General features: G+C 35.1%; 1 protein-coding gene across 1 annotated transcript; it reads right to left on the bottom strand.

The window, feature by feature from the left end:
* Nucleotides 1-6: 6 nt before the first annotated feature.
* Nucleotides 7-14559, bottom strand: LOC121420593. Its single transcript, XM_041615255.1, has 9 exons — nt 14133-14559; nt 11318-11346; nt 9571-9634; nt 8057-8192; nt 7214-7374; nt 5953-6002; nt 4958-5303; nt 1611-1639; nt 7-90 (listed from the first exon to the last, which is right to left on the bottom strand). The coding sequence occupies exons 1-9, from the start codon at nt 14191-14193 to the stop codon at nt 7-9; spliced, it is 960 nt and encodes a 319-aa protein (XP_041471189.1). The 5' UTR covers nt 14194-14559.
* Between the last annotated feature and the right edge of the window lie 6265 nt (nt 14560-20824).

Genomic DNA, 20824 nt, shown 5'->3' with positions numbered 1-20824 from the left:
CCAGTGTCACCATATAGCAGACTTACCCTCAGTATACCCAGCTGTATTATTACATGTAGTTCCCTGTCGATCTTGATCATTGACATCTGACTGTAAATGAAGAAAAAGGCATGATTTCATATACTGCATTTTTCATTTACATTTCAAGGACTTTTTAAGGGGGAAACAAATAACTGTAATAATGCTTGGGGTTTTCACAAAGATTTAATTATGACTTAACCCTATCTAGGTCGAGGTATTTTGGGATTTCATAGAGCCGGGGGGGGGGGGGCGGCCCTTGAGATCTCGGCCGTCAACCGCGCGATTGCGCCGAAAATTGGCGCGTAGGTTGTCTGGGATATAATCTACAAAATTGTATAGTAATTTATTTCATGCAAATCGATATTAAGTAATTATGCTAATTTACGCGTAAGTAGTATGCAAAATCAGATTTTTTAATCTTACTCCATAAATAAAGCTCCAAAGATTCTAATTTTTGGCAAAGTAACTCTTTGTGGTGTTCTTAGCAAGTTAACATGAAAAAAGTGTGATATCAGATCAATTTCTTATGTATTATATAGTTTTTTGCAATTTCTTATGTATTTCTTTGTTTTTGGACCCTTTGTTTTTCATTGTTTTTTCAATGAAATTCGTTGGGGACTCTCCTAAGATCACAAACAGCATAAAATACATACATTTATGATTCTTGGTTGAAAACACAATTTACATTGACTTTGTACACAAAATCACGTTTTTGGGCAATTTTTGGTCTGACATGCACTTACATAACATTGCATAATTTCGGAACCACGTACCCAGGTGATGCAAAATTAGTCTCAAAAGTTGTGCAAGACTTGACAGTAAAAAGTCAGCGAGCGCGCGGTCAAAAGATTTTGCGCGGGGAAAATATCGCGCGACTCGTTGAGGGGGGGCCTCCCCGCCCTAGATAGGGTTAAGTCGAACTTAAATGCTGATGCATACATGATATGCAACGTGCGATCTTATTGATAGACATTAGTACCCGTCCTAAAGACACAATCTCACCTGACCAATGCGGTCAAACCTTTCTCACCGTACGCAACTCGGCATTTAAGGTCGACTCTAAATTCATACATAAATCTTTTATGAAACAACCCCCAGTTCAAATAATAACTGGCTTGAAGGAGGTATAAAGGAGCATATTGACAAAAATAGCTATACACTGGAATACATGAAGGTTTATAGACAATTCAGAACAATTGTTTATATAATGTAGCCCTATATAATCAACTTTATTCTTCATATTGGGATCACATTTTTTGATCTTTTTTTTTTACATATCATAAACCATTATAAATCAATACTGGAATGACAAACTGGAAATGTGGTAAAAAAGCAGTATAAGCAGGAATTTTTTTTCTTCAATACTAGACAGGATATATTTTAAACTCTTACACCTTTGATTACCAGTTTTCGGTAGTTTTCAAAGGTTTCAACCAGTCAAAACCTAAAACGTACTTTGTTTTTTGTAAGTGGTGTGTCTGTTTGTGTGAAAAATCATACATTGTAGATCACTGAGACATAAGAAGTGAGACAAAACAATAAGCAATTATCTCAAGTCTAAGACAGATAGATATTCTTTGAAAAGTTACCTGCACTTGAGGGTTTGCACTTTCAAAACCTGTATAAAATAAAATTTGAAGCAAATTAGAAATAATAAAAAAATTGTAAAATAAATTGATCATTTATTTATTCCATATTTACACAATTATCACAAAGAATGCATACATGCATGTATACACACAAATGTTAAAATCGAAACAATAATGAATAAAGAATATCCATCATGTACAAAGATTAATGAAGGAAAAAAGAACCTTTGGAAAAGCCTAATATGGCTTTGCAAAATAAGAGTTTTCGCAAAAATATATAATTCGTGAACATTAATATTTTAGAACATAGATTATACATCAGAAAGTAAAAAAAAAAAAAGAAAGAGACTCCAAAAGTGAACAAGATGATACGGATGGGTGAATTATCATTGATACTTTGAATACAAAATTAATTAAATTTTAAGCCATTTTCATAAAGTTTAATTGGATTTTATTAAATGCATAGTTAATGGTATCTTGTTCCAAATTATTGGTAGGGTATTTCTTACAGAATTTTTTTATAGAAACGTTTTTATTTTCCATAAATGAAATAAATTATGGAGCCGTACTTTCATGGGAATGAAATTGATTCTTAATTAAGAATATGGATGATATATTATTAGGTAATAAATCTTGAAAATAATGAGGAAAACAAACACTGAAAGTTTCATCAAAATCCGATGTAAAATAAGAAAATTATGGTATGTTAAAGTTTTGCTTATTTTTCACAAAGCAGTGATATGCACAACTCAGTGACATTCAAATGAGTTGATGATGTTCTTCTTGTTTTTTATTGTTTGAATAATACCATATTTCCACTTTTACATATTTGACAATAAGGTATCAAACAATGCTAATTTCACATGTTCAGAGAGGTTCAGAGAGGAATCAATTGTTGTTTCACAGTGAGGATGAAATCAGAATATTTCATTTAATAAAATACAAAAAAATTGCAAGTGGATGACGTCATAAGTTTCCTCATTTGCATACGGATCAATTAAGCGAAACTTAAGAATGTCATAAGTTTCTTATTTTACATCCAATGTAGATGGAACTTTCAGTGTTATACTTGTTGGATTTTTTTCTCTTTTTATTCAAATGAACTTTTTGTGGGGGTGGACTTGTCCTTTAAAAACCAAAATTATTCTGTGTACAACTGCAATAGATGCTCCAATGTAAGCAATTTGTTGACCCATGTAAACTACATGCAATTGTCATCAAATATTGAGAAAATATGAATTTCTTATAATAGTCTCATCTATCTAGAAATAGCCTATTCTGAGAAACACTATAAATATTACCCCAGCTCCCTGGGGGGGGGCACTTTCTTTGACGAGTAGATACCATGCGCGACCCCAAAAACACATAAAAAGGATGTCTTTTCCAAGATAGGGCATGTTACGTACGTAACGTGATAAGGGTGTAAAAAACACAAAAATAATGAAAAAAAAGGTATCTACTTCGCTAGGAAAGTTATGTGTTTATGGTCAAATTTGCGGGATGATAAAATAAAATTAAAATGTTTTATAAAGGGTCTCCTTTTTGCCCCAACAATACGTGTTTAGAGTCAGATTTGCGCGAGGTGTGGAAGGTGGGGTCGTACCAAACCAAATGATGTGTAAAGGTAAAGCCAACAACCGAAAGACCCGTGATATAACATTAAAATATTCCTGTACTTGTTTAGGGGTTCATTTCAGGGAATATTTACCATGAGCATCGTTTTATTTGTAATATTTGTTAGGGGTAGGGTTTCACTCGCCGACACTTGTTAAGGGGTGTATTTTGGAAAATAAATCGAGACCACATGGTCGTGCATGGTATCCACTCGTCAATGGAAGTGGCCCAACCCCCAACCCCCCCCCCCCCCCCCCCGGGCCCCAGTTTTAAGCTCAAGCTGACGCTCCCAGTGCCATGTTCATTCTGCTGGATACCCATTCACCTAACGCTTTTGTTACGATACTGCAACAAATAACAATCAGAAATTGATGTATAAAGTTTAATTTCCTCTTTTTTTTATTACAGGAAATAATTATACATAAATAAAACAAATAATGATCTTACATAAATCTCTTGAAGTGTCCGATGTAAAATCCCGAAGTGATGATACTATATCCAAGTAATAATCCAAATGATAAAATCCTAGTTGACTGGCGAAAATTCACAATGATGGCGATGATGAAACTGATGTTGAAGTCCGATGAATAATAAAAGTCACTGCAACGAGTTGAAGTGTCCGTGAAGACGATGTTGATGATGATTAACAGTTAATTTCAGCAATCCATGGGTTGAAGCGTGTTCATTGAACAGGTTGATGTTGTTGATGAGAACTGATAATTTCTCTCTCAAAATAACTGCAAACAGTTCATTGATGGTGGGCATAAACTGCTCTGATCTGATCTGGTGAAGTGATCTCATATGATGTGATGTGATCTCCTGCTCTCATATGATGTGATGGTGTGATGATGTGATGATCATCTTGAAGAATCCGCCAGCTTTATATAGTTTGCAGCTATTCTTCTAGAACTCACTATTAAGGAAGGTTCTAGCATTTTCTTTAAAAAAACTTTCTCCTTTCAGGAGCAGTCAAATTCCAGAACACTCTTGAATGACCTCATTGAAATCAAGAGTGTCAATAGCATAGCTAAGCCTATTGTTCCTAATCTCTATTCAGAAATAACAATACAACTCCTTGGCCTTTTAAATAGGCAAGGCCTGCATAATAAAAAGACATTCTTGAATGTTCTTTACAATTCTTGGCTAACCTTAAAGGGAAATAACTAATAGATGAATGTAATTGCTTTTACAATTCTTCTAAAATTATTCTTATATGTAACACTTTGGTGCAGCTTAATGTGGGTAAATATCCTGCTGGATATCAATTCACATAACGCCTTGGTGCAGCTTAATGTGGGTAAATTTCTTGCTTTAGAAAGATACTACATACACCATGTCTAGGATTCGAACCAATGACATCCTGTTTCAAAGTTCAGTGACAAATCCACTTGGCCATAACACACCACAAAGCTTCATTTCACATTGTTTTATCTTAAATGCAGAGGAATGGTCATGAAAGGCTGCTTGCAGAACTTCCAAACGAAGGACAGGGCTTTGACTTATGATAGAGGTAAGACAGTCTTGTTCGTGATTTTTAATAGCAATAATAACATAACAGCATATTCACCCAGGGTAGCCACTTCAGTTTCGAAAACTGTTCTTCCAGTGGGGCCTGGCCCTGCTATTATCATTTTAGGGCCCAGGATGGCATACAGAGATCTTGGATTCCCCTCCCATCCCTGCTGTCCTCTCCCTAACTCTCTCCTCCAAGTAAGTAGGGTTAATATACATACCTTCTGCCTCTTCAATCCTGTCTTCTTGAGAAAGATCTTTGTCCAGTCCCTCTCCTCCTGTTTGATCTTTTAAAGTTATGTCAGCTTGATCTTCTCTGTTGCTGTATTGTTTGGTTCTGTCTTCCGTCCCAACTATTGTCCTGTCCGCCTTTGTCCCGTCTTCTTCTGTCCTGGCTCTTTCCTTCCCGTCTTCTTCTGTTCTTTTCGTTTCTGTTCCGTCTTCTCTACATCCATTGCCTCCTGGTCTTATATCCCCCAGTTCCTCTACTCCCAACTCATTTGAGGTCTGTTCCACTAAGACTACCTGTGCTTGAGATACTTGTGTGATATTCTTCTGACGATGCTTCTGAGTAAATAAACAAATTTTTAAAATGTAAGGGTAAAATGTTTTAAATGACAATTTATTGTTATGAGCAAAAATTATAAAACCAAATCATCCTTATCATACCAATAATATTAATAGAGATCATGTGATAATACCCAACTCTGCATGTATATGTTTAGTTTAGTGAACGTCTCACTTCTCTTGCTTCTGCTATTCAGGAGAGGCAATAACCATGATTAAAATTCCATGGTAGCCTGTGTTTATCTCTTTTTATGAGGAAACTAGATTAGCATCTTTAGCCATCGTTTTATGTATGCTGAAATCAGAGTATCAAGACAAATTATTAGTGAGAATAATATACAGGAGTTACCTTTGGATCAGTGCTAACATGCTTGAGATATCCATGTAGCCAGACTGTTTCTTAGGTAATGACTGTGTCAGCAAAATAATGTTAGTAAATACTGCGGATCCTTGTCATTTGATTAATCATCCTTATCTTAAAAACAGTAATGGCAGTATATTTTATCAGGAGCCATACCACTTTTGAACCACCAGAAATACTGGGCTATTTTTGACTGGCATGAGGGTTACTCACAAATCTGTACAATAAAATTCTTTGAATAATCTCATTTTGCTAATTTATGCTTTTAGTTGATGAAATTAATTTTACCTGAAGAGATGAAGTACTTTCACCAGTGGCAGCTCTCTCGCCCTCTAATTCTGGTGAAAAAACATATAGAGTTATATCAACATACTGTCATACTTTAAAATGAATTTTCCTATTAATTAAAGCAGATACGAACCGATAGCGCCATCTCAAGTCCTAAGCTACTCATACCTGGCCAGTTTCCTGACTGATAATGCTAGTGTAATCTAGTATAAAAATAGACCCACTTGAATGACAATATGGTAAATTAACTACTCAATACATTTTATACCGCAATAATTATGTTAACAACCAGCAAAACAATTATTTTTCCTCTCAAAACATTTTAGTTTCTCTATACAAATACAATTATACGCCAATTTATTCTCTGTAGTATTAGTAGATATCTGAAAACGTATATTTTAAGACTATGTATTTATAACAAACAGTCAATGAGAGACCACAAACAGATCACTTCCCCTTAAAAGAGAATAGTTGTTGCAGTGGTGTTCTTTCTTTCTACTGAGTACCCAAAGATGTGCGCTTCATATAAAAATTACATGAACATTAAGAAAAATAAGAGTTGAAATGTTTAATAAATTTCAAACAAATTGAACTTATTAAAGGAGAATGAAACCATTGGAACAAGATAGCTTGTGTGAAAACAGAAAAATCAAAGAAACAGATCAACAAAATTTTGAGAAAAATCGGACAAATAATGAGAAAGTTATGAGCATTTGAATATTGCGATCACTAATGCTATGGAGATAGCAAATTGGCAATGCGACAAAGATGTGTGATGTCACTTGTGTACAACTCTCCCCATTACTTTAGTATATATTTCACTTGAATTGCCTCTTTTATCACATCGATCCATAAATCATACTGTTCTTTCTACATGAGGGCATGTAATACACATTTTTTAAGAATACATCATGGATAAAGAGTTTGTATCATCATAAGAAAAAGCAAAAAGAGACATTTTGAGGGTATTTTATAGTCCATCAAAGGGAAAGTTGTTCATCAGTGACATCACACATCCTTGTCTCTTTGCCAATGTGAGGATCTCCATAGCATTAGTGATTGCAATATTCAAATGCTCATAACTTTCTCACTATTTGTCCGATTTTTCTCAAACTTTCTTTATTCTTATTCTTTGATTTTTCTGTTTCTACACAAGCCTATTTGTTCCAAAGGTTTCATTCCCCTTTAAGCTACATGACACCCCCCCTGTAAAATAAGCATGTGTCACTAAGTTGTTCTTATAACAAAACTGGGAACATACCTCTTGCTTTTGCAATCAGAGCCTTCATTATTTTTGAGCCACGCTTCTTGCCATGGATGTTCATGATATGATCATCAAGCCTCTGTACATTTGAAGGACAGAGAGGGCATTTTAAAAGTTTCCTTCTTCTTTTGCTGCCCTTTGATCTCAAAACTGGTGTCCTTGAGGAAGAAAAAGAAGGACAAATTATATTAATTCTAATACAAGTAATGGAAGGCAGTGGTATGAGATGCACTGGGAACAGTTTCTAAGGTAACAAAATTTAAAAAAAAATGAAAAATGAAAATCCATATTTCATTGTTCAAAATGAAATTTGCAATATAATTATAAATACTCTAAAGAATTATTTTTTCCGAAAAAGAAAGTATGGGGATAAAGAAATGCAGAGCGAAAAAGCATAAAAAAGCATGAGAAGCTGAAAAAACTGCATATCCGACCACATGTTAAAACCTGCGTAGTTCCTGTTCGAGCAGGGGCTGATTGCAAGAAAGGGTATTTCCAACAATCGGCGTTCATGTCGCTCATCTTTTAAGATACGCTGTATGTGGGATATTTCTGAAATCAACGATAAACAAATCAAAATGAGCTTTTAAATCAATTTTTAAAGAATTCTAGGAGACTTTACATCATTGTATAAACAATGATTTTGTTGACTTTAACGGACTAATATGATATGCTTGCAGGTTCATGTAATTTGTTGAAAATGCATTTCACATGGCGCATCATATTAAATGTGCAACATGACAGACGGTTCTTGCAAAGATCATTTCATGGAATCAGTCCCAGGACTCATAATCACACCTTTTTTTTCACCCTCCCCTCCCCCACCGATTTATAACTTACTCTCTGAGCATAATTTCACGGTATTCATGTCTCTCTTCAAGTGTAAGATTGGAGTGTTTTCTTTGGATGTGAAGGGTCATGTGTGGGATCATCATCCCACACAAAACACATTTGCGTATCCTCCTTCTCTTCTTGCCTTGTAACAAAGTAAATAGAAGCAGAACAGATCAAACAGATACATGATTGTGAATTAATAGCAACAATCATAGCATTTTCAAGAATGAAGGAGGAATATAACTAGGCAGTGAAGAGGTTATCAACACAATGCACTTTTATCAAAAAATTCACCCCTTCAAACTTCAAAATTCCTAGTACCCCAAGTTTTTTCCCAGCAGAGTCATGGCCTGAGTGCATGGTTTCAAGCTTTCAAGTTTTGCTGGGAAAGAAAAAAACAAAATCCCTTTACAACTCTAATTCTTCAAAAAAAAAGGAAACTTAAATTTTGTTATTGTAATTTTTTGTAATACCAAATTTGCTAGGATGGCTATAAAAAGTGTTAAGACCAAAACTTCTAACAGTGTATGCTCCTTTATTTCTTGATTAAAAACTAGCTCTAATTTCAAGATTGAATTATCAATGAAAATACCAAATATTTTGAAAAATTAACTATCAAAAATTTCAATCACTGAAATTCTGAGGGGCAGGGGGTGTTGCCCCTAAAATACCAAGCAATTAAGGTTGTGAAGGTAAATGCCAGATTTGGTAAAGATTTTAGAATGAGTTCATCCAGAATCAAATAAAATGGCCACTTATTTGTCTGTTTATATTCTTGAATAAAAAATTTGCACCAAAGGACGCTTGAAAAAAACTATAATTGCTGAGAAATAAGTAACATATAAGAACAACATTTCACCAAATTGTTGGGTCTTTTACCCCAGCAATAAATAATACTATCCCACATTTGCTTATCTGTGTTAGCACTCTTCAGTTTTATTGTTCAGCTTAGATTTCATGATTTCACACGATTCAGTTATATATGTATCTGTATCAGATATCTAGCTGGATATGATAATATGGTGACAATTGATCTTGGTTTTATATACTTTCTCATGAAATCAGTGTTTACTGCAACTACATTCATTTCTTTAAATCAAGAAAATTTATTTTAGATTGGGATTTTACAGTTCCAATAATTAAGCCATGCTTAGAGAGAATGAGGGACAAGGGGGGGGGGGCTATAAAAATGACAAATTAACCATAGTGGCCCGTATTCTTAAGTCAGGTTTAAATTAAACCCTGGTTTAAAGTTGTGGTTTAACTATGGAGAGCCAATGGGAGCACAAATCCCTAACAGTAAACATTCAACATATAAACTCAGATGACTTCCAAACTGTTCATAATTGTCTGGGAATGATAACTGAATTATTTTTCTTCGTTATGAAAGCAAAAGAAATAAAGAATATAAACAGAATCTTTGAACTTTTGGCTCCCCATAATTTTAGCACAGTTAGACCATGGTCTAAGTTAAACCTGACTTCAGAATACGGGCCAGTGTCACCATATAGCAGACTTACCCTCAGTATACCCAGCTGTATTATTACATGTAGTTCCCTGTCGATCTTGATCAATGACATCTGACTGTAAATGAAGAAAAAGGCATGATTTCATATACTGCATTTTTCATTGAATTTCATTTACATTTCAAGGACTTTTATCAAGGGGAAAACAAGAAACTGTAATAATCCTTGGGGTGTTTCACAAAGATTTAATTATGACTTAACCCTATCTAGGCCGGGGTATTTTGGGATTTCATAGAGCCGGGGGGGGGGCGGCCCTTGAGATCTCGGCCGTCAACCGCGCGATTGCGCCGAAAATTGGCGCGTAGGTTGTCTGGGATATAATCTACAAAATTGTATAGTAATTTATTTCATGCAAATCGATATTAAGTAATTATGCTAATTTATGCGTAAGTAGTATGCAAAATCAGATTTTTTAATCTTACTCCATAAATAAAGCTCCAAAGGTTCTAATTTTTTGCAAAGTAACTCTTTGTGGTGTTTTTAGCAAGTTAACAAGTTGATTTGTAATCATTGTTATCACATTTCATTTGTCTTTGTTTATATTTATAATGTATGTTTGATTTGTATTTGCTTGTAATATTGATAATGGAAATGGAAAATAAAACTTGAACTTGAAAAAAACATGAAAAAAGTGTGATATCAGATCAATTTCTTATGTATTATATAGTTTTTTGCAATTTCTTATGTATTTCTTTGTTTTTGGACCCTTTGTTTTTCATTGTTTTTTCAATGAAATTCGTTGGGGACTCTCCTAAGATCACAAACAGCATAAAATACATACATTTAGACCAGCAAATCTAAAAATAATCATACATTTATGATTTTTGGTTGAAAACACAATTTACAATGTTGACTTTGTACACAAAATCACGTTTTTTGGTCTGACATAATGTTGCATAATTTCGGAACCACGTACCCAGGTGATGCAAAATTAGTCTCAAAAGTTGTGCAAGACTTGACAGTAAAAAGTCAGCGAGCGCGCGGTCAAAAGATTTTGCGCGGGGAAAATATCGCGCGACTCGTTGAGGGGGGGCCTCCCCGCCCTATATAGGGTTAAGTCGAACTTAAATGCTGATGCATACATGATATGCAACGTGCGATCTTATTGATAGATAGACATTAGTACCCGTCCTAAAGACACAATCTCACCTGACCAATGCGGTCAAACCTTTCTCACCGTACGCAACTCGGCATTTAAGGTCGACTCTAAATTCATACATAAATCTTTTATGAAACAACCCCCAGTTCAAATAATAACTGGCTTGAAGGAGGTATAAAGGAGCATATTGACCAAAATAGCTATACACTGGTTTACATGAAGGTTTATAGACAATTGTTTATATAATGTAGCCCTATATAATCGACTTTATTCTTAATATTGGACTCATTTATACATTTTTTGTTCTTTTCCTTTTACATATCATAAATCATTAAATTGATATATCAATAATGGAATGACAAACTGGAAATGTGGTACAAAAGCAGTATAAGCAAGGATTTTTTTTCTTCAATACTAGACAGGATATATTTTAAACTCTTACACCTTTGATTACCAGTTTTCGGTAGTTTTCAAAGGTTTTGACCAGTCAAAACCTGTATAAACGCAATTTTTTTTTGTAAGTGGTGTGTCTGTTTGTGTGTAAAATCTCATTGTAGATCACTGAGACATAAGAAGTGAGACAAAACAACAACATAAAATTATCTCAAGTCTAAGACAGAAAGATATTATTTGAAAAGTTACCTGAACTTGAGTGTTTGCACTTTCATAACCTGTATAAAATAAAATTTGAAGCAAATTAGAAATAAATAAATTGTAAATTAAATTGATCATTTATTTATTCCATTCTCATATTTTGGGCCTGTCACATATTACTGCTATACTACTACTCTATACTCTCCTTGGATTTACCTGATTTTTGGACTAGATACAGTATATTGAGAACTTCTGACGATGAGAGACGATTAAATGTAAGTTTATTGAACATATTGTTCATAGCCTGGACTTCACTGGTGACAGAAATGACAGTTTAATAACAATTTCATATTGCTCCTCCTCTGTGGGAAATTTCATCCTAGTCCCACTCTTTTTTGAGCTGTCTCTGCCTCACTCCAGTTATTATCTCTTGGGTGTTGTGACTCTACTTCAACCATGGCTCTACAACAGGATTATTGGTGGAATTAATCCCCTGGATTAATCATCTTGATTAATCCACCAACAATACGAGGATATCAAAGAACCTTGTCAAGGATGCACTCAAGGACGATGATGTACTGGCCTACATAAAAGGGGCTATAATGGAAGCTCTAGACTCCAAGTTCGACGAACTCATTAAACGCCTTGACACCCAAGATGGATCAATATTGGAACTCCACAACAGGATTAACAACATTGAAAGTAGCCTAGCTGATCTACAAAAGAGACACCAGAAATGTGAGGAGAGAAATTGTGTCCGCCTCTTAGGAGTACCTGAAAAGGAAAATACCAATCAGTGATAGCACAGCAACAACTTGGTGTGGATCTCCATCTTCAGGATATCGATAGGAGCCATCGTGTACCACGTCACACTGATCCTGCACCTAATGAAAGAAGAGACGTCAAACCGAGAGTAATTATCATCAAGCTTACATCATATCAACATAGACAAAAGTTACTGCTGAATAGAAGGGAACTGAAGAGCACCAAAATGAGTCTGCATGAGGATTTGACAAAGACTAATCGTTCACTTCTTTGGGAAGCCAGTGAACGCCAGCAAAGTACAAGGATCGAACATCCTCGCAGCATGGTCTACCAATGGAAGAATAATTGTATCGGTGAAGACGAACAATGGTTCAATGAAGAGACAAGTAAATAGCAAAGAAGACCTCCTTGCCGTCGGTTGATGTGTCCCCCCCCCCTGTCTTCTGATTGGACCTGTGTATTTATCTTCTTAACCAGTTACATGTACACAACAGACAGTATTGGATAGTCATTTTTTTCTTTATATATAATATCATACCTTAAATAGAATTGTTTGAAGACATTTCTGTGTTATATATGATTTCTTTGCATCAACTTTTGATGGTACTGCAATTTGTTTTGTATTTATATTGAATTTATTGAAACACTGTTATATTGAAAATGAATTCACTAAAAATATTTGTATTGTATTCATTGGAATTATTTTCATTATATGTTACTGATAGAGACATTTTGTCTCAGTGAAGATTTCCTTTATTTGTATCAAATTAATTCAAGATTTTTTGTGTTTACTTAATGAATTGTATTGAAACATTCCAAAAGCAGTGAAGGTTGTGATAGTTTGATAGTTGTGATAGATGCATTGTCTATAAGGCCCCCCCCCCCAAAAAAAAAAAAGAATGAAAACATTGTCGTATTTGTGTAACCTGCCCTACCTTAAAAAACAAGTGTCGCTAAGGCGAGCACATAATACACTTGTCTGTATTACTGTAACACGGAAAATGGAGATATTGGTCAAGCAAGAAAAGTGGAAGGTGGCGACTTCACCTTTGACTGTCTGACCTCAAAATCAATAGAATTCCTGAGATCTATGCTAGTATCATACAAACCAAATTATGAGCCTAGGTTACGTTAAACTAAAGTTATTGGTTTACAAGGACTTCAGAAGGGTCAGATGAAAAACATGTCAGTGTGACCTTGAACTTTAACCGTTTGACCTTGAAATCAATAGGCTTCCTGTGATCCATGCTAGTATCATATATATGCTTAAGTTAAACTAAAGTTTACAAGGACTGTAGAAGGGTAAGATGAAAATATTCCTTGTGACCTTGATGTTTGATTTTTTGACCTCAAAATTTAATAATAGGCTTCCTGGGATCTATGCTAGTATCATACACACCAAATTATATGAGTCTAGGTTAAGTCAAACTGAAGTTATCACGTTTACAAGGAAAAATTAATGGACGGACAGACGGACACAGAGCGTGACACCATAATACGTCCCGTAAAGGACAGGCGTATAAAAATGAAATATTGTATAATTCAAACAATAAAAGACAAAAGAAATAGTGAGTGCGGGACATCATCGATTATCTCATTTGCATGTCACTGAGTTTTGCATATCACTGTTTTGGGAAAAATAAGCAAAAATTTAAATGTCATAACTTTCTTGTTTTGAATCCAATTTTGATGAAATTTTCAGCATTATGCTAGTTTCATTTTTCTCTTTTTATTAAATCCAACACTTTTAGGGGATGGACTTGACCTTTAATCCTGCTAGATACCCATTCACCTACATGTTACACCTGGGTTGACTGCAGGTCAATGTGGGTAAATTCTTGCTCAAAAAGGATACACAATGGCTAGGATGTGAACTAATGACCCCAAGTTTTAAATTCAGAGACAAATACACTTGGCCATATAACACACCACAATGCTTCATTAACATTTCTCTCATAGATTTTTTTATACCTTTGTGACAAAATCAACATTTAAAATCTTTGAATTCCTACATATTTAACTCCAGAGCATGCATTCAACGTGCAGAAAAACCTGTTGTTGATATACATAACATAAATGCAGAAAATAGATTACATACCTTCTATTTCTCCCTCTCTTCTGTCCAGAAACTTGATGAACTCTCTTTGCATACCGCTCATTTTTAGAAAGAAATTGACCAATTCTGGCTTTAGATAAATGAAAAAAAAATTATAAACATGAGGATAAACATGAGTTGAAAAGAAAATCCCTATTCAAAATAACATTGCAATGATTTGAAGTGCTGCTTATCAGGAGCAGAAGCATTCAAAGACTGTATTCCGACCCATGTACCCATTCACTAAACCTGGATGGAAAGTAGAAAATGTAGATACACGCGGCTTAAAGGATGCAATTGCAACGGTGGGATTTGAACCCTTGACCTTGTGGTTCAAAATTAGGGTACTTCTTGATTGAACCACACCACCTGTATGATTTGTATATTTTATTTCATTTTTCATCTTCAATCTAAGTCAATGCTAGAAATAACAAATTGAGGGTCACATATCATGAAATACATGTAGCACCCAGATTACGGCATGGTTTTACTTTAGATAGAAATAACAATAATAATATAGGTATGTTTACCCAGGGAAGCTGCTTCAGTTCTGAAAACTGTTCTCCCAGCGGGCCCTGCTATTATTATTACCCCGGCTTTAGCTGGGCTGCCTAGGCGCTCAAAGCATTCAAGGAATTTCTTCCTACCGGGTACCCATTCATCTCACCTGGGTTGAGTGCAGCACAGTGTGGATAAATTTCTTGCTGAAAAAAATTACACCATAGCTGGGATTCGAACCCATGACCCTATGTTTCAAAGTCCGAAGACTAATCCACTGGGCCATAACGCTCCACAATCATGAACATCCAGTTATATGTAAGACATTAATCAGCTTGCATTTCATTATTCTTTTATAGAAATTTTGCTAAACATTGAGCAAGATTTTTCTGTTCTAAATTTGTATGTTTTCTAAGTTGATATTTGTTTGCTGTGCTACATGTGGGGGTGATTAGCAACAGATATTTATTATGCTTTTATCACCCCTGACCAGCATGTAGCACTGCTCCATTCTGTATTGTTTGTTTCTACCGTGTATAATATCATCTATGGTTGTATCATGATTTGGTCAAATTAATAATAATTGTAGCAGTTTTTTGATCTACAAAATAATTTTTTTGAGGAAGAACTGAACTTGGGGCTGACAACTATCTGCAATCATTCAATATCAAACTGCATAGGGTTATTTTCTTAGTTCTGATTGTAGTAGATTAGGAATAATGACAATAATAAAAATGATGATGAAAAGAATAAAAAAATTCACAATAATGACCAATGATTAATAATAATTCATATGTACATGTAATTGTGTAATAATATTGGTGGGTTTTTTTTCTGGAGGGGGGAAACAAAACCACATTATCATCTGTATTTGTTAGAGCAGTATAGCCTCTTGCACACCATTTCATCAAACCAGATAAGAACAGCTTTTAGTGTTAATGGTTGTGCTTCGTATTGAGCACCAGTAATTAACTAGTGGGATTCCTCAAGGGAGTGTTTTGGGTCCTATTCTCTTTGTTTTGCTATGTGAACAATTTACCTTAAATTACAAGTTATGTGTACTTTTTGCAGATGACAAAGATTAGTGAGATTATTTGCTATCGTGACTCTTCTCCCTATTATAATAATAGTTTGATAAGTGGCTTTTGCACTTCCATCCTGAGAAGTAATTTTTTTTACTTTTTGTCCTGTAAACAAGGTGTCACGTTACCCTCCCATGTCATAATCATTTCAAGAAAGGTAACATTGAATATAATCTAGAGCATGTTGATTTGATGAGGGACTTGAGCAGAGAAAGATATGGCATACTTTCACTTGATGCTCACATACAGAAAATTGTTTCAAAAGCCACTAGGCTAGCAAGTTTGGTAGAAGGCACATCATTTGCTCCGGTCTTAATATCTCAGAGGGCATAGGGTTACAGATTGTAATAGTTTTTTTTGTTTAGAATGATGTAAATATAAGAATTAGGGTTTATTTTCATGAGAGTAAAGATGTTATGGAACCATTCTGGTAAGGTCTCTTGTTTTTTCTTGATGAAGATATAAAAGAATTTTTTGAGGCTTTTGTTCGGCCTCACCTAGACTATGACCGTGCTGTATAGAATATAATCTAGAGCATGACCGTGCTGTGTAGAATCCATACAAAGTAAAACATATTGATGCACTTGAAAATGTGCAGAGATCCTGACATCGAGGCACAGACTGGAACCTCAAAGAAAAAGAAAAGTTCTGGCTTGATAACTCTCCTAATTCTTTCAAAATTCATAACAAAACGGCAGTCTGTGCCTCGATGTCGAAATACTGCCACACGATAGACCTTCATCCATTAGTGCATGATTTCTGTTTTCACAATTTTATTTCCAAGTTATTGTGACCATAATCTACCCTTGACCAAAAGCTTCGGTCTCTGTTATGTTAGTTGTTAAGCTGAACTCCGTTGGCTTCACTCACCAAATACAGAGACCGAAGTTCTAGTGTGATTTGTACAGGGGACTCAATGGCCATATGTTTATGTATTATAAGTTTGGATAAAACTGGAAGTGAAGTTGCACAATAGCTGAGGTAAGTCACTGTTTTGTTCCTTTTTAACTAGATTTTTCCCCATTTTTTGGCAATTAATGCCAAGAGGGAATATTAATTTGCATTTGGGTCGCGTTAATCTTCAAAAGTTTGATTCATTAAAGACAAAAATTGAGGAGCCCCGACAGGGGGATTTTGCATTATAAGTAGGGAGACCATAAGATTTTTCTATCTCATCAACCACTTTATTAAACTGTTTTTTCAGATCTTGATGAAAATAGTGAAAAATATAAATCTACCAAATTTCATAGTAATCCATGAATTGGTTTTTGAGCAATAACCCAATGAATTTTGAATGAAATTCCACCAAATGCTCCCAATAGGCTCTGTAGTATAATTTGTCACAACACACACACAGCTGAAACACATGACCACACACAGAGTGCAGATATTTTGTGTGCAGTTTTGCATTGGGCTTTCTGGAGAAGTGGGGGAAGGGTATTTTGAAATCAATTCTGACACTTGATCCTAAACAAGGCAAAAGCAATTTTGTGTCTCGCCCACTTATGAAAATAACCAGAAATATCGCAATTTGCGAGGGCATGCAAGAGAATTATATCGAAACTTCATTGTGAAATGACTGGGTTGGAATAACACTTGTCATAAGAGCCTTCCACATAAACTTTAATGTTGACCTGAAAATGACCTTTGACTAGGGTGTCTGGAGAAAAAAATTATTTTTCTTATTTCAAGAAAATATCACATTTTCTTTGTGAATTTGAAAAGAAATGACCTTCAGACTTACAGAAATGTAACATTTTTTATAAAAAATCCAATTATTGGCTGCAAAAAAGAAGAATGAAATTAGGTAATCTTTCAGCATTTCTCTGCCATAGACTGTGTAGTTAAGAAATGGACACACACAAATCCAAATTTTTAGCTTCCAAGGGCTGTCGTAAATTTATTATTAATGCCAAAAACTTGTCCATAAAGAGTCAAATAGGATTTTTTATGCTCTTTCTGATGGTATGATTTTTATAAAGATTTGGAAACCAGATCACAATGAAAAATTGCGACAAAGTGAAAAAATTGTGCAAAATAGAAATTTCATTTTCCCATAGAAAACGCATGGGGAAATGGCAATCTCAACACACACAAAAATAAGGGTTTGCAATTTATCTCTAAATCCTTATTTAGAATGATCATATAAACTTGTCCTTACTGTCAAAAGAAGCCCCTGAGTTTTCTCTTTCCATACATGCCAAACACAAGTTAATAATCAATTCAGATCACATTTTTCTAATAGCCTGAACTTCCCGAAAAATATGTGCCACATTTTCCCCTAAATCAGCCTGTTTTATGCTGACACTTTTCAGTGTGGCTTCAGACACCCTACTTTGACCTTACCATGTGACCTCCGACTGCAGCATAACATGCAGGTCGCCTAAGTAAATATACCATCCAAGTTTTGTTGAAAAGTTACTTACGATTGCGGAGTAAGGTGTCATAAGAGAGTCTTGCATGTAAACTATAACGTTGACCTTAAAATGACCTTTGACCTTACCATGTGACCTCAGACTGCAGCAATAACATGCAGGTCCCCCAAGTCCATCTACCATCCAATTTTGGTTGAAAAGCGACTTACGGTTGCGGAGTTAGGTGTCTTTACAGGTTTGTGACGGCCGGATGACGGACGGACGCTGGACGAATTTTGGATCCCTAAGTCTGGCCTTCACCTCTGGTGAGCGAGACAAAAAATTAGTATTTCCATTGGATTTGCCATTATCAGTACTACGAAAACCCACTAGTTTAAATACAAAAATATGGTATCTTTATTCATGAGATACGAGACTTTGAACTTCCTTTTTAATGCCACATCAAAATTATTGTAGTAGCCAAATGTAAACTGAGTAGGCCTATGCTATTTGGAGCTTTTTCTTCTCTTTAATTTGATACCAAAATCATTAAATTTGGATAACAGGATCATGTGTCATGTATGGCAGAAATGCGTTGAACTTTGATTTTTGCCTCAAAACCATGACCATTTTTGGCTGTGTAAATGCAGTGAAAAGGGCGAAATTTTTTGCTCTGTGTCAGTGTGTGCAGTCACCCTAGACATGCTAGATTCTATAAAGTCCCCTAATCATGCTAGTGGTGGCTGCAGGATAGCGAGCCGTCTGTGTACGAGAAATTAAAAAAATGTTAAATAACTCCTCGAAACAGACGGCGCGGCTACCAGCTGTCTAAATTTACCCTAGTCCCGTGAATTAGTTATATCATAATCATAACCTCGTACATTGAAATATCATATGACCAACACTTGTTCACTGCTACCATCTGGCCTGTGGAGAATCTACAGGTAGGACTATGGTATGCCAATGCTGTATAGAGCACACACTTTAAAAAATCATTAAAATATCACTTTTGTGACCAAAATTACTAATTTCTATAAAGTTTTAATTTAGTTATCATTAGTAATGTGGGAATAATTTTTGTATTTACCAGAGCGCTCAAAAACTTGAATTTTGGGCATATTTTTGTGTACGCCCTCTATTGGTGGAAAGTAATATGGCAAGAAAATTTTCATTTTTTGATCTCTATTTTTAACTAAGAAAAAATGATATAAAGAATCAAATTTAAATAAGTGCCAAGCAGAGAAGAATTAACAGGTCTAATGGAAACTGTCAGTGTAAAAAAATCAAGCATTTGCCCCAAAGAAAAGGAGAAAATAAGCCAAACATTGCCACCTTTATTTTGTCACACATGGAGATATAACTGAGAACAAGGTTATATTATAACCTTGTTCATTGAATGAGTGATGACCAAGTGCAAAGCCAAAATCAAAAACTTAAGTTAAAGGCTGCAAAACTAAATGTTCTTCCAGAGTGAGTTCCACTTTCTTTGAAAGTTTGAGTTGAGTCAAGTTAGTCTTACATTAATTAAATTAACAGATCAAACTATAGCATTTTATATTATTAAGAGATAAATCATTAATAAAATGAAAGATCGGTGTGCAAAAACAAAGTGATTTCAAAGACAAACTTCTCATTTCCAACACGAAAATAGGTACATGGGAGTGTGTGTTAATGGCAATGCTCCTCATCAATCGGCCTCGATCTTTCAGGCCTGAGGGCCATGAATTAAGAAAGAACTGATATTTTATATTTGGGACACTTGCGAGGATATTTCCTCTTACTACTAAAAACTGAAATTGCAAAAAAATGACTAGGTATATATACCTGCGGACAAGGTTTATCTCCTTACTTCAGGTTCAACTGTGTGTGTGTGTTTTCGTAATTCGTGTCCTTATCTTTCCGTCGCGAAATTTTGTAGAGGGCGTACGGCCGCGTACCGGTGTACCGGTCATGCCCACTGATCTCTCCCCTAACTGGATATGCGGGGAGGGTCCTTTCTTTGAAGCCAGCGAGTTCTATTGTCCGCCATACCAGTTCCCCCAAAAAGAACGCGATCGCTCCATTAGCATTATGCATTGTGAGCGATACGCTAGCTGTCTGCACACTGAAGCGCTTGCTTTTTAAACAAAGCTTCATATATTTAAGGTGCCAGAATTCGCAATTTTCTTGAAACCATGGTACTTTCCCAGTACATTTCGGAAACATAATTTTGAAGGGATTGGTGTTTTTCTCACCTAAGGAAGAATGGATGAAATCTTTGACTTGTCTAGGGGTATTTTGGAGGTTTGCCAAATAACCTCTTAGGATCGATAGGGCGACGATTTTCTAGGTTATGCAGGCTTATAACACTGGGCTTGAAACCCCCTTTAATTTAAGTCCACCCCCCAAAAAAAGTGTAACACCGAAAATCTCATCGCTTAAGTAAAACTTTAAAAATATAACTTTCATATTTTACTTCTGATTTTGATTAATTTTGAGCATTATTGTGTGGTTTTTCTCTCTATTCAAATAATCGTTTCCGTGAGGTGGACTCGCCCTTTAAAGGACAAGTCCACCCCAACAAAAACTTGATTTGAATAAAAAGAGAAAAATTCAACAAGCATAACACTGAAAATTTCATCAAAATCGGATGTAATATGAAAGTTATGGCATTTTAAAGTTTCGCTTCATTTCACTTAACAGTTATATGCACATCTCGGTTGGTATTCCATTATTCTAACATTTTGTGCTTCAGGCAAGGAGGTCCTATAATCGTCAAATT

Source organism: Lytechinus variegatus, chromosome 8 (genome assembly GCF_018143015.1).
Source record: "Lytechinus variegatus isolate NC3 chromosome 8, Lvar_3.0, whole genome shotgun sequence".
NCBI classification, from domain to species: Eukaryota; Metazoa; Echinodermata; class Echinoidea; order Temnopleuroida; family Toxopneustidae; genus Lytechinus; species Lytechinus variegatus.
The sequence above is the reverse complement of the archived record's forward strand: the minus strand, read 5'-3'. Positions and strand labels throughout refer to the sequence as shown.

Bases quoted from the DNA above. Each gene is read 5' to 3' on its own strand.
- LOC121420593 (XM_041615255.1), bottom strand. From the start codon at position 14,193: ATGAGCGGTATGCAAAGAGAGTTCATCAAGTTTCTGGACAGAAGAGAG. The intron at 11,347-14,132 runs GTATGTAATCTA...TATTTTATACAG, and splicing joins AAGAGAGGGAGAAATAGAAG to GTTATGAAAGTGCAAACACT. The intron at 1,640-4,957 runs GTATGTATATTA...TATTTTATACAG, and splicing joins CAGGATTGAAGAGGCAGAAG to GTTTTGAAAGTGCAAACCCT.